This window comes from Crocodylus siamensis, chromosome 15 (genome assembly GCF_052110815.1).
Source record: "Crocodylus siamensis isolate JL-2025a chromosome 15, ASM5211081v1, whole genome shotgun sequence".
In the NCBI taxonomy this organism is placed as follows: Eukaryota; Metazoa; Chordata; order Crocodylia; family Crocodylidae; genus Crocodylus; species Crocodylus siamensis.
The window spans coordinates 50430562-50444032 of NC_143409.1; the positions used below are offsets into that span (position 1 = coordinate 50430562).

The 13471-nt window shown below is 52.1% G+C and overlaps 1 protein-coding gene across 1 annotated transcript; it reads left to right on the top strand.

Moving 5' to 3' along the window:
• Positions 1–1811: 1811 nt before the first annotated feature.
• TUBB (tubulin beta class I) lies at positions 1812–13199 on the top strand. Its single transcript, XM_090029777.1, has 4 exons — positions 1812–2006; positions 8575–8683; positions 9082–9192; positions 10134–13199. The coding sequence occupies exons 1-4, from the start codon at positions 1950–1952 to the stop codon at positions 11189–11191; spliced, it is 1335 nt and encodes a 444-aa protein (XP_089885903.1). The 5' UTR covers positions 1812–1949; the 3' UTR covers positions 11192–13199.
• The last annotated feature ends 272 nt before the right edge of the window (positions 13200–13471 follow it).

Below are 13471 nucleotides of genomic sequence, written 5' to 3' on the forward strand. Positions count from 1 at the left end.
ACTGCCCGCTACTGGTCCTCCCCAACATGGTGGCCTCACCCTTCTATCTTGTGAATGAGCATAGAAATGCCCACGTCGAACATCCGGGACCCTGAGGGGGGGAGGAGGGCCCGCCGTCATCCGCCACAAAATGGCCGCCGCCCGCCCATAGAGAGCGGGGCTCGTTCCTCATGATCTCCGCCGTTCACTAGCGAGAATGACGTCACCCCGGGGCCTGTAGCCATCGGCCTCTGGGAAGCGTCAGGCGCCATGGCAATGCAGGCCAGGGTTGCCAGGCAACGGGCTGGTTACTAGGGGCAGCCCTGGGTACCAAAAGGGGTATCTCGGTGTTGCCAGGCAACGTGCTGGTTACTACAGGGGGGTTTGGCTACTATAAAGGGGCATCTGAAGTTGCCAGGCAACAGGCTAACCATTATGGGGGGCTCCGAGTACCATGAAGGGGCACCCCAGTGTTGCCAGGCCCCCTGCTGACCCGAGCCTGCCCCTGCTCCCCAAGCATCAAGGCCTCAGGCCAGGGCTGCTTCCAAGACTCCAGTGTGTCCCCAGCCCCTGGTGCCCCCAGGCCCGGGGGAGGGATGGGAGAAGAGGATACCGGTGTCTGGTGGGGAGCAGGACCTGCCTGGGGTGGGACAGCCATGACACTGCTTTTGCAAGCTCGCAGCTCCTACACTCAACTCCAGTGCCAAATCCCAGCCTGGACTGGGCACGCCTGGTTGTAGTCATGAGGGAGAGGCTGGGAGCTGGGTTCTCTGCCCCAGCTGGGGAGGGGGGACAAGATCCAAGGTGCAGCAAACACATTGCAGCTGGGATGTCGGCTTCCCCTCTCCTCTGGGAGAAGAAAGGGTCTGCCAGGGCAGTGGGGTAAAGGGGGCTGGGAGGTGGCAGGGTAAAGGGGGCAGGTAGGCCAGACACCTGGGTCCTTTGGGGGTGGGGGGTGCAGCCAGCACCCCTGGGCTCCTTGGTGAAAGGGCTGCGGGTGCCCGCCCATCCCTCTCTGCCTCTGACTCTAGCAGGGCTCCAGCCAGGCGGGTGGGGGGGTGGACCTGCCTGGAGCCCAGCTGGGGCAGACAGGGTGGGGGGAGCCTCAGGACTGTGTCCAGAGAGCCCAGGCGTGGGCCCCCAGCCCCCTCTCCCCACCCGGAGAAGCATCCGGGGCAAGCGGGACCTGCCTGGGGCTGGACCCTGGGGACAATGTGTTGCCATGCGGGCGGTGATGAACGATCCAGGAATGAGCCCCGCCCCCCGGGAGCCCAGGCCGGCCGCCAGCCCCCCCCGCCCCCGCCCAGCCGCGCCCTGCACCAGCTCTGCGACACTGCCAGCCCCAATCAGCGGGCAGCGGGGGCGGGGCCGCTCCCGGGCGCCTGGCTTCCCTCTCCCTTCCCAGGCCCTGCCTCCGCTCCCTTCCGCAGGCGCTTCCTTCCTTCCCGCTGCTTCTGGCCCCGACGAGGGTGTCCTATCTGATGGGGAGGGAGGCTGGGCTGGGAGCCCGGGGTAGGGGCCCGCACCCCGGGTTCTCTAGGGGGGCCCAGAGCCTTGGTTCTCCGTGGGGGTGGGGTAGGCACCCGGACTCCTGCCTGGGAGAACCTCGGGGGTTTAGTATTGCTAGAAGCACCCCACCCACCCCTCCAGAACAAAAGGTGACTACACCTCCCAGCAGCCTTTGCGCGGACCCCGCCCTGCCCTGTTGGCTCCCCACTCCCGCCCGCCATCACGTGTGCGATCCCCTTCTGGCCAATCAGACCCCGCCCGGCTGATCCCCGCCGACCAATCAGGGGCCTGGCCGCCGGCCAGGCTATAAAAGCTTTGTCTATATCAGCCCCCGCCTTTTACCAGCCCTTTAGAACGTTCGACGCCGCCGCGTTCGGAAGGAGGAAACTCGGGCTCCGCAACGTTCTACCCTTAAAGGGGCGTGTGGCACCGTCAAAAAGGGGGCAAAGCGATCCTGCAAGATGAGGGAAATCGTGCACATCCAAGCCGGCCAATGCGGCAACCAGATCGGCGCCAAGGTGAGGCGGGGTCCGGTTTGCTCGGACCTGTGCAGATCCTCGGGGATGGGGCGGTCGCGCCTCGTAAGGGCCGGAGGGTGCCCATCGGGGGGTGACTTGGCGCTTTGGGGCAAATTCCTTTAACTCGCCCGGGAGATCGGGGGTGGGAAACCCGCTTAAAGTGAGCGGTGGGCGGGGGGTGTCTGGGGGTCGGGACCCCGCTCTGTCCCCAGCCCCAGACGGTCCCCTCCGGCGGCGGCGGCACGGGGAGGCCCGGCCCGCGGAGCAGCCGGCGGGAGCGCGTGGCGGGGTGGGGCGCTCCGGCGGCGGGGGGAGGGGAGCGCTCCGCTGCGCGCCAAACCCGCGCGTGCGGGGGGAGGGGACGCGATTTGAACCAGGAGCCGCCCCCGGCGGGCGGGGCGGCGCGGGGGTCGGGTCGGAGCGGAGCGGAGCGGGACGGGACGGGGCTTCCTGCTGCGGACGCGCCGGCGGGAGAGTCGCGCCCTGATCTGGGGGGGTTTGGGGAGGGGGCGTGGCTCGGCGGGGATCGGGCCCGCTCCTGGGTGATACTAGAAACGGGTCCATTTTAGCCCCACCTCCTTTTTGCGGGGGGGGGTCGATTTCAGCCTCCTTCCCCCCCCAGTTCGTTTTGGACCTGATCAATGTCAGCCCCTCCCCCTTCTGGGGGCGGGGGACGGTCCATTTCAGCCCCCCTCGTTTTCTGGGATGCTCAGTTGCAGCCCCTCCTCGCGGGCTGCCCCGCCCCGTGAACTTGGCCCCGGCCTCAGCCCCGTGACGCGGCTCTGCCTCCCTCCGGGGCGCCTTAATCCGCATTAAAGGGGCGGCTGGCTGCTCCCCGGTACCTGCCTTCCCCTGCACCCGCCCCGCAGGGTCCTTCTGCCCGGCCCGGGTTGCTACAGTGTCCAGCTCGGGGCTGTCACACTGTAGCCGCGGGAGGAGGCGGCTTGGAAACCATGTTGCCAAAAATGGTGCGTGGGGGGTATGGCTCTGCCCCGTGGATCAGGGTGGGGGCAGCCCCTGGCACTCCACACCGCCAAGGATTTGCTGCTTCCCCCCACCCTCTTTTGTCTGCACAAGCACAGAGCTGCAAAGGCGGATTCCCTCCCCCTCCCCCTCCCCCTGCAGGGGTCTCCCAGCTGGATCCTTTCCCCTTTCAATGGGATCTGGCTGGTCCCAGAGCTTGGACTGAGTCCTTTCACCTGTCTCCCAGTGCCCAGAGGGGAATCTGCTCTTCCACCTCCTAGTTATAAGGGGATCTAGCCCCCCCAGCCCCCCCAGAGTCTGCAGGGATCTCTGAGCTGGAGTCTTTGCCCATTCAAGGGATACTACAGCTCTGCCCCAGTCTCCAGATTTGGGATCCATTCCCCCTCCCCACCTCTTGGGTATAAAGGGGATCCGGTAAGCGGGTGGCTCCCCTCTCCCCTGGGCTGGGCTCTGCAGGGATCTCCTTGCTCAGGGCTGGATCCTTTCAATGAGATCTGTTTGGGACCAGGTCTGAGATTTGGTTTGCCTCCCTGCCCCAGATCAGGAACCCAGATCAGGAGCCACTCCGCCCTCTGGTCATAAGGGGATGCAGTGGGTGCAGCTCCCCTGGTGCCAGGATCTCTTGGGATCTTGCTGCTCCCAGCTAGATCCGATCCCCTCCTTCCCCTTTCCAGCGACTAGAGGATCTCAAGGGCTGAGACTGCTTTCTTTGTGCCTTTCTGTAATGGCTGCTGCTGGGGGAAGGAGGCGGAGGTGGTGAGCCAGCCAGACATCTTGGTGAATGCATGCGGTCATCCCCAGCCGGAGCCTCTGGGATTATTTCCCCTCCCCCTTCCTTTCTGGCTCTGGCTTTTAAAATGCAATTGCAGATGTCCTGGGTGGGTCCAGATCATCTTTGTGGCCGGAAAGTGCTGGGAGCTGCCTCATCCTTGCCTGAATCAGGGCTCTTCTCTCCCACTTCATACTTCTTGCCTTCCAAAAAGGAGTTTGGCTCTTTTATTTTTTTTTTTGGAGCTGGATTCCCTTAAAGACCCCAAGAGCCGGGCTGGGGAGTGGTGGGGGGTTATCCCAAAAATGAGCTGATTTTCTGTTTTTCTTTTCTAACTCCCCAATCCTATTCCAGGTGCCCGCTCTCAAGAGATTGAAGCTTGCATCTTTTTTTTTTTTTTTTTTACTGCTAGTTTTCCCCCCCAAATGACCTGATTCGGTGCGTTTCCAGTCCTATACCAGATGCCAGTTCTTGAGAGATTGAATCCTGCCAATAGCTCCCTCCCTGTGTGGGGTGTTTTTTTTTTTTTTTTTTAACTCAAAAGGCTTTGAATTCAAGGTTTCTTTCCCCACCCCGCCTCCTTTCTCTATCTTCAGTCAATTTATCGTGTTGTGTATGTGTGTGTGTGTGTATATGTGTATGTGTGTGTATATGTGTATATTTAAAAATGTATAAACTTTTCAATCCAATGCCTTTGGATTCAAGGTACTGTTTCCCTCTCCTTTCTATCAATGCATGAGCCTGAGTTTATGGGGCTTTTCTGTTTTTATAGAGTTATGTCTAGCTATTTAGCTGGCTATAATACTTAGAAATCTTCTATTTTTCAACACACACCTTTGAATTCAAAGTAGTTTCCCTTCCCCGTTCCTTTCTCTATCTACAAATAGCTTGAATTTTATAGGGGCTTTCCATTTTGAAGATATAAGGTATAGCCTATATCCTTATAGGCAGCCCATATCCTTATATAAGATAATACAATACATTTATAATTGAAATACATAAAATGGTTTTCTATTTAACACGCAAGGCTTTGAATTCAAGTAGCTCTTCTTTTCTCCCCCCCCCCCTTTCTCTATCAATAAATAGCCTGAATGTATAGGCTTTTATATTTTTCAGTGCATAATTTGAATTCAAGATAGTCTTGCTCTCCCCCGCTTTTATCAATAGGCTGAGTTTATAGGGTTTTCTAACATTTTTCAACCCAAAAGGCTTTGAATTCAAAGTAGCTTTCTCCACCCTCTCCTTTCTTGATCAGTAAATAACCTGAATTCATAGGGGTTTTTTATTTTTCATTCCAGAATTCAAGATCGTTTCCTCCCCCATCTCCTTTCTTTATCAGCAAATTGCCTGAATCTATAGGTTTTTCCCATCCTCTAGCCTCCTTCTCTTATTATTTTACCAATTTTCTATTTTTAAAGCCATTTTATGTCTGTATCTTGGCTTTTTAAATCACTTTTCCCCCTGTTCTTTCCATAAAGATGACAAAATAAAAGCCTTGAACCTGATTTAAAAAATAGCTGTGTGTTTTCTTTTCCCAATTAAAAAAAATATGGTATATTTTTCCTTCGCCCCCTCTTGGATTGCATCTGCTGTGGGTGTGCTGCCTTTTTGCTCAAGATTTTTTCCTTCTATTATCCTGGCTTGATGCTTTTTCATCATGAGACTGCCATTTTTTTTTTTTTTTTTAATATCTGTTTTAATTTTGATGCATGCCTTGACTGAATGCATTTTTTTGTCCATCAGACTGCCAGTGGGCAAGTCTTTTTAAAAGACCTTCCATTATTCTTTCCTTTTCTTTATTTAAATCATACTGTCCCCAGTAAATATGATGGGAAAGCTGCAAAGCCATTTAAAGTATCTTGGGTTTTTTCCCTTTTTTTGTGTGTGTTTTTTTATTATTATTATTATTATTATTATTATTATGTCTCCTAATAAACGTGACTAAAAAGCTACAAATCAAATAAAAAGGCTGATTTGTTTTATTTTTACCTTGTTTGAAAATTTTTGTATGACTTTTTTTTTCCTTTTTAGTTCTCTAGTCTCCCAACAGAAATGTTGAAAATACAGATCCACCCAAAAAAAAAAGCTCCACATCCCCCCACCCCCCCCCCCTTTGGCTTTTTCTCTTTTTTTTTTTTTTAAACCATAGATTTACATAAGTAATAATTCAGTCTTCTAATAAATATGAAAAAAGTTCTGAGAGAATGCACATACCTGTGTGTGTGTGTGTGTATAATATATAATCTGCATACATACTATATGTATGCACATAAATATGTATAGTACGCATGTATGCATAGTATTATTTGCATATATACATAGTACTCTATATCCATGCATGCATATAGTAAATACAATGCAAACATGCATATTTATACTATGAAAGTATACATATAGTATGCTATACATAGATATAGTATACACACCATTTTGTAGGTATTAGACATGCATGTGTGTGCAATAATTATAACACACATGATTATTACACATGTAGGTAACTATATTAAACACGTGTGCACGTGTGTGTATATGCACATACATAATTTTCATAGATACATAATTGTACATGTATACATACAATTACAGTATACACTAATAATATATACAATTGCATTTATAATTATATATGTATAATTACATATGTACCACATCATATCTACACCTATGCATGTGTGTGCACACACATACTATCTAATATCTATCTGGGCTTTTTTCTCTTTTTACTGTGAGTTTTGGATCACTGTTCTCAATAAATAGGCTGAACAAACTAGAAATCCACCAAAAAAGGGATATAATTTTTAGATATTGGCTTTTCTCCCCATCAGAAAAGGGAGGACTCGATATTTTTCACCCTTGTTGGGATTCCAGCTTCTGGATCTTGTTCAAATTTGTTCTTAACAGTGCCTTTTTTTTCTCTTTCATGAGCTCTGTGCTTTCCATCATGAGCTGGAAACACTTTTACTTCAGTTAATGGCTTTATTTTTGCCCATGAAATTCCAGTGCACAGATCTCAAGAGAATCAACTCCCTTTCTTTTTCTCTTCCTTCAATGTTTCCCAGTAAATATGACAAGCTGCAATTCTGCCACATACAAGCAGGTAGAAGGAAATCATATTAGCCACAAAAATAACCTGTGAATTCTTTCTCTCTTGGCTTTATTTTCTTTCCCCCTGTAAAATAATCTCTGTATCTTGGCACCCCCTCCAAGGGAAAAAGTAGATGCAGTGAAATCAGATTCCCTTTTGCCACCCAAATCTTCTTCTTGCCTTTTTTCTCCTCCCCACCCCACTGCTGAAAATAACAGGCAGAGTAAAATTAGCTCCCTCCAAAGCAGCTCTGAATCTTTTTTTGTGTCCCCTCCCCACATCTCCATTTTGTCTACAGCTTGGCACCCTCCACTCCACAAAAGGGTAGAAGGAAATTGGATCACCCCCCCCAAAAACTGATTTTCTTATTTCAGTGGGGAATTCCCCCCAAATAAAATAGGTAGAAGGCAGTCAGCTCCAGTTCAAAAAGAAAAAGCTAGATTCTCATCTTGGAGTTCCCCATTTAAAAAAAAAAAAAAATCGGTAGAAGGAAGTCGGATCCTTCCCCAGGAAGCTCCAAATCCTTTTTATCTTGGGTTCCCCTCAGAAAGAAAGGGCGGAATGAAATCTGATCACCCTCCAAAAAGCTGTGAAATCTATTGATCTTGGGGGGGTTCCCCACATAAAATAGGTAGCAGGAAATCAAACCACCCCAAAACCTATGGATTCTCCTAATCTTGGAGGGTTTACCCTTTGGAAGGAAGTCAGATCCACCCCCAAAATGCTCTGAATTATTTTTAATCTGTTTGTATTGTGACTTCCTCTTCCACCCCCCTCCCAAAAAAAAAGATCAAAAAGGACATCAGATCAACCCCCACCAAAAACCCCCTATGACTTCTTTATTTTGGCTTTTTTTTATTTCCTGATTCTTCCCCTTCCCCCCACCCCCATCACTGCGGAGGGGATCTGTCTGGTGGATTTGGACTACTCCCCACCAGCTCTCCCAGTTCAAGTGGGAGCTGGCATGGTAGGAGGGGTGTTTCTTGGACACGTGGGTTCATTGGGGGTGGGAGGGCACAGTTATGGCATGGTGGTGCTGTTCCCTGCTTCCCGAGGCACTGGATCTGTCTAGCTCTAGGACCGCTGCAGCTGGGGGGGTTAGAGAGCTGGTGCCCTTTTCCCAGAGGCACCCAGCTCTGGGGTGGCGTCGCTCAGCCGAGGCGGTGACGCCAGGGCTGCCTTTGTTTGTGGGAAGAGGCGGAGAGTGCTAGATCTGTTCCAGCCTGCCGGAGAAACCAGGCTCTGGGTTCCCGGTGCCTTGCTGCTCTCGTCATCTGGTCTCACTTCCCCTCTGAGAGCTGGGGGAGAACCCAGGTGCCCTGGCTCCCCGCCACCCCCTCCGTGCTCTAACCCACGAGCCTCCACTCCGCTCGTCTCTCAGAGCACCCAGGCATCCGGGTTCCCAGCCCTCGCCCTATCCTAACCCATCAGCCCCGACATCCTCCCCCAGCCCGAGAACACGGACACTGGCCTCCTAGCCCCTCTGCTCTAACTCGCCGGCCCAGACATGCCCTTGGCATACCGGCCTCCTCCTGCCAGCCCCCAGACATCCCAGCTGTCAGCATGAGCCCAGTGGTTTGGACAGGGGGGCTCTTGGCAGCTAGGGAGTGCCAGCAGGCCTGTGCCAGGAGTTGGGGAGGATTAAAGGGGGAACCTGGCTCTCCTGAAGGGGGGACTGGGAGGGGGGTCAGGCTGCCCCTGCTCACCCTCCCCCTCCTGTCTCCACCCAGTTCTGGGAGGTGATCAGTGACGAGCATGGCATTGACCCCACTGGCACGTACCACGGCGACAGCGACCTCCAGCTGGACCGCATCAGTGTTTACTACAATGAGGCCACAGGTATTGGAGAACCACCGATTGCTGGGCTAAAAGCCGCCACAAATCCCATGGCAGTGGTGAAAGGGTTAAAACTTGAGCGCTGCAGAGCAACCCTTTTCCTTCCCTGAGGCTGAGGGAGGGAGACATGGCAGCCTTTTCACAGGGTCTCCATGTTCCCATTGAAGTCTATGATGGGGGAGGGGCATATGATATGCTAATAAATACGGTATTTCCAGCTCCCTTTGTTTTACCCACATAGCTGAGACTGAGCATGTCAAAGCATCCTCCCACCTCCTTGTCTTGAGAAGACTTCGCACCCCCAGCAGTGATGGGAAGAGTTGAGCCCCACCCTGAGACTCTTTTTTTTTTTTCCTTTTTCTCTTTTCCCCCTCCCCCCCACCCCCCTTCTGCCCTTCCAGGTGGTAAATATGTCCCCCGTGCCATCTTGGTTGACCTGGAACCCGGCACCATGGACTCAGTCCGGTCCGGTCCTTTCGGCCAGATCTTCCGACCAGACAACTTTGTCTTTGGTAAGCTTTCCTCTCCCAATCTGGAAGCCGATTGGGGTGGGATCTTGGGGGCAGGGCAGCTGCGCAGATGATACTGGCTTGGCAGGTTATTCAGAAGCCCCTGGATCGAGGGATACTGAATGCGTCCTTCGTGGTAGACGCACCTGGTGGTTGCCCACCCGTGATGGTAACAGTGGAGGCCACTGTAGGAGTCTATCTTGACCTTTTAGGGTTTGGATGCCATGTTGGGCCTAGCTGCTGCCTTGTGACGGTCTCAATTTTTGGAGTCTGGATTGAAGACCATAATTGCCAGCGTTGAGTTGGTGGCCAAGTGTGCACTGGTCTTGGGAGCCCCCAAAGGGGCCATGTCTTGGGAGGGGCCTCCACTTTGTGTGACCCTTGTGAGGACTTCCTTCAGCCCTTAAGAAAACAAGATGGCTGCTGAGAACTGAGGCCATGGACACCATCTTCAAGGCTGGTAGACCAGGGCACTGCTTCTCCTAATGGCTTCCTCCGAGGCCCGACTGCCACCTCTGATCCTGGCAGACCTGAGCCTTCCGTTGTTTTCTCCAGGGTTTAGTGAATAGCTGTCATGGTTGCCATCTTTAATGCTGGCAGATAGGGTTATTGCTTCTCCTAATGCTTTCTTTCCATCCTGCTTCCTCAAGGGCTGTGTGAACTCATGCCACAAGTTTCATCTTTAATGCTGGTAGACCTGGACACTGAAAAGAGAGATGCCCTTCATTTTTCTCTCTGTGTTAAAGATGGTGGCCATAGCATCAGTCTGTTCAACCATGGAGGAACTATAATAGAAGGAAAGCATTAGGGGCTATGCCTGGGTTTACCACCCCTCTTCCAAGGGTGTTTATGGGTAATATCACGGGTAGGGATACCATTGACAATTCAGATAATGAGTTTTGGCTTCCATGGTGGAACTCCATTGTGGTTTCTTTTCCCTCCAGGTCAGAGTGGAGCTGGGAACAACTGGGCCAAGGGGCACTACACAGAAGGGGCTGAGCTGGTAGACTCAGTCCTGGATGTGGTAAGGAAAGAGGCAGAGAGCTGTGACTGCCTCCAGGGTTTCCAGCTCACCCACTCACTGGGTGGAGGCACAGGCTCTGGCATGGGTACCTTGCTCATCAGCAAAATCCGGGAGGAATATCCAGACCGCATCATGAATACCTTCAGTGTAGTGCCCTCACCTAAGGTCTCGGACACAGTGGTAGAGCCCTACAATGCCACCCTGTCAGTCCACCAGCTGGTGGAGAACACTGATGAGACCTACTGCATCGACAACGAGGCTCTCTATGACATCTGCTTCCGCACCCTCAAACTGACCACACCTACCTATGGTGACCTCAACCACCTTGTGTCAGCCACCATGAGTGGAGTCACCACCTGCCTCCGTTTCCCAGGCCAACTCAATGCTGACCTCCGCAAGTTGGCCGTCAACATGGTCCCTTTCCCTCGTCTCCACTTCTTCATGCCTGGCTTTGCCCCCCTCACCAGCCGCGGGAGCCAGCAGTACCGGGCCCTTACAGTCCCCGAGCTGACCCAGCAGGTCTTTGATGCCAAGAACATGATGGCTGCCTGTGACCCCCGCCACGGACGCTACCTCACGGTGGCTGCTGTCTTCCGGGGCCGCATGTCCATGAAGGAGGTGGATGAACAGATGTTGAATGTCCAGAACAAGAACTCAAGCTACTTCGTGGAGTGGATCCCCAACAATGTCAAGACAGCTGTGTGTGACATCCCACCTCGGGGCCTCAAGATGGCTGTCACCTTCATTGGCAACAGCACAGCCATCCAGGAGCTCTTCAAGCGCATCTCAGAGCAGTTCACGGCCATGTTCCGCCGCAAGGCTTTCCTCCATTGGTACACAGGCGAGGGCATGGATGAGATGGAGTTCACAGAGGCTGAGAGCAACATGAATGACCTGGTGTCTGAGTACCAGCAATACCAGGATGCCACAGCCGAGGAAGAGGAGGACTTCGGTGAGGAGGCCGAGGAGGAAGCCTGATGCTCCACCCATTGCTGCCGCCAGGAACATGCCCTCTGCAGATGTCAATTAAAGTGGAAAAGAAATTGCATTGCATTATGGTTCTTTTTTTTTTTTCCCCCCCTCCCTGTATTTCTCTCTCTGTCTCTCTCTCCCTTTCTTGTTCCCTCTAATGGCTTCCTTCCATCTGGCTGCTTCTAGGGCTGAGGGAACTGATACCATGGCCACCATCTTCAAAGCAGGAGGGACCTGGGCATTGGTTCCCCTAATTGCTTGCTTGCTTGCTTGCTTCCTTCCTTCCACCAGGGCTGAGTGAACTGATGCCATGGCCATCATCTTTGTAATGCTGGTAGACCTGAGCACTGGGGAAAGAGATGCCATTCACTTTCTTCTCCCTCTCTCTCCTCTTAATTTTCTCAGACTTGCTCTTACATAACTTTTTTTTCTTTTGATGTTTCCTTCCGGCAAAAGCCAAGACCCTCGCTGTTTTAATTCCCATTGCCTGCTGTCACTGCATCTGAAGGCATCTCTTTCCTTGCCCTTCAAGGAGTCTTGGAAATTCTCTCTCCTTCAAGCATGAGTTGAAATCTTGGTTTTTCTTAACTATAAATTCCTCTTTGTTCATAGGTGAAAGCTGAGATGGTTCTGCAGAGCTGCCTGGGGTTGGGGGGGGGGCAGTTCAGGCACCAAAATGAAAAAGATTGAGATGGTTAAAGACTGGAAAGAGTAGAGTTGTGTGCATGTTGGCTGGAGAAGCAATCTTCTCTTCTTTGGTCCTGGAGAAATGGAGAGTTGAGTCCAGGTTATTTTCTTTAATCTGAGGAAGTTCCCAAATATCCCAATTTTGGTTCCCCATTTGGGGAACTCTTTTCCAAGGCCAAACATTGGTTCTGGCCAGAGGGGGTGGGGAGGCTTTTCAAGGAAGGGCTGCAAGCTGGAGAGACGAAAGAGGGTCTTTTGGATGTGAGGAAAGTAGGCTGGGAGAAGAGCATGGGGATTGGTGGACTCCATTTTCTTCCCTCATGGACTCTCCTCTGACTTGATATACATCCCAACTAGACTTAACTGAGCCATGGTGAATGGGTTGAAACAGTATTGGTGGGACTACAGAAAGAATCCCTTGCTGGCCTGACCTAGGGAATGAACTCTTTCCCCACCCAAGATGGCGATGCTGACAAAGCTGTCTGAGAGGATCCATCTTCCCTTTTTCTCCATAAAAAGCCCAATTCAATTCCTTGGTGCCCACGTAGCCGGCATGGCTTCTGCTCAGCTAGTTAGCTTCCTTGGGGAGTCTGTATCTATTTTATTTTGTGGGGTCCAGCACCTTGCTCTACCATGCAGGTGCTACCCCTTGCATTTTTGAGTTGGCTTTTAGTCCCCTCAAACCTTGCCCTACAGTGAGGAATGTACCCAGGGGAGAAGATAGAGACGGTCTTCCACCTCCCCAGAGTAAACCAAGGAAAAAAGACTGTCATAGGCCAACCCAGTCAGCTCTGTTCCCTTGGAAAGAAAGAGAAGAGCCATGGGGTACTGAGGGTCTCCAAAGACTTCTCTGGCTAACAGCTTTGGGGAAATGGGGTGGAGTGGGGCTGGGGTCTTTTACCCTTGTTCATCCCCAAAGCAAGGTCCAGGGGGAAAAGGCTGTGATCTGGTTACAGGGGGAAGCCTAGGAGATGCCACCAGTGTCTAGTGGGACCATGGAGGAGTTGTCAGGCCCCCACAATCCACCTTCCAGGCTCTGGAGAACTTCATCTCATCCCCGATAATCCCCAGGGACCAGCTTGGCCCTGAAGGAAGAGACGGGAAGCCAGGGAAGCAGTGACCATGGTGCTATGACCACACCCTACGGGTTCCCTCACCCCTGGCACTAGCACAAAGCTCATGACATCCATGCCCATCCTCTTTCACTTTTTCTTTCTCCTGCTGTCTGTGCTGTTTCATTTCCCTCCCCCCTCATGGCTTTTTTTTTTTTTCATATTGAAAAGACAGTGTCTTGTGAATGAATAAAACAGGATTTTTTTTTAAAGTTGCTTCTGTGGTGGCCTCAGTCTACTAAGGGTGGAGGGGGAGGGGAAGGAAACAAGTGGGGGGAATCCTGGACACATGGGTTATGTATGTATGGGTCCCAGACATCTGCATTTGAGAAGTCTGCACATTTACTTGCCCACTTCAGACAGATGTATGCAGGGAACCCAGATGTCCATGTGCCCTGGATACTTGTGTTCGGTGTGTGCAGGTCCTGTACACCTTGGGTGGGGGGGATGTCAAACTGGTGGGGAATGCATGTTAGACACCTGGGTA

Bases quoted from the DNA above. Each gene is read 5' to 3' on its own strand.
- TUBB (XM_090029777.1), top strand. From the start codon at position 1,950: ATGAGGGAAATCGTGCACATCCAAGCCGGCCAATGCGGCAACCAGATC. The intron at 2,007-8,574 runs GTGAGGCGGGGT...GTCTCCACCCAG, and splicing joins GCAACCAGATCGGCGCCAAG to TTCTGGGAGGTGATCAGTGA. The intron at 8,684-9,081 runs GTATTGGAGAAC...CTGCCCTTCCAG, and splicing joins TTACTACAATGAGGCCACAG to GTGGTAAATATGTCCCCCGT.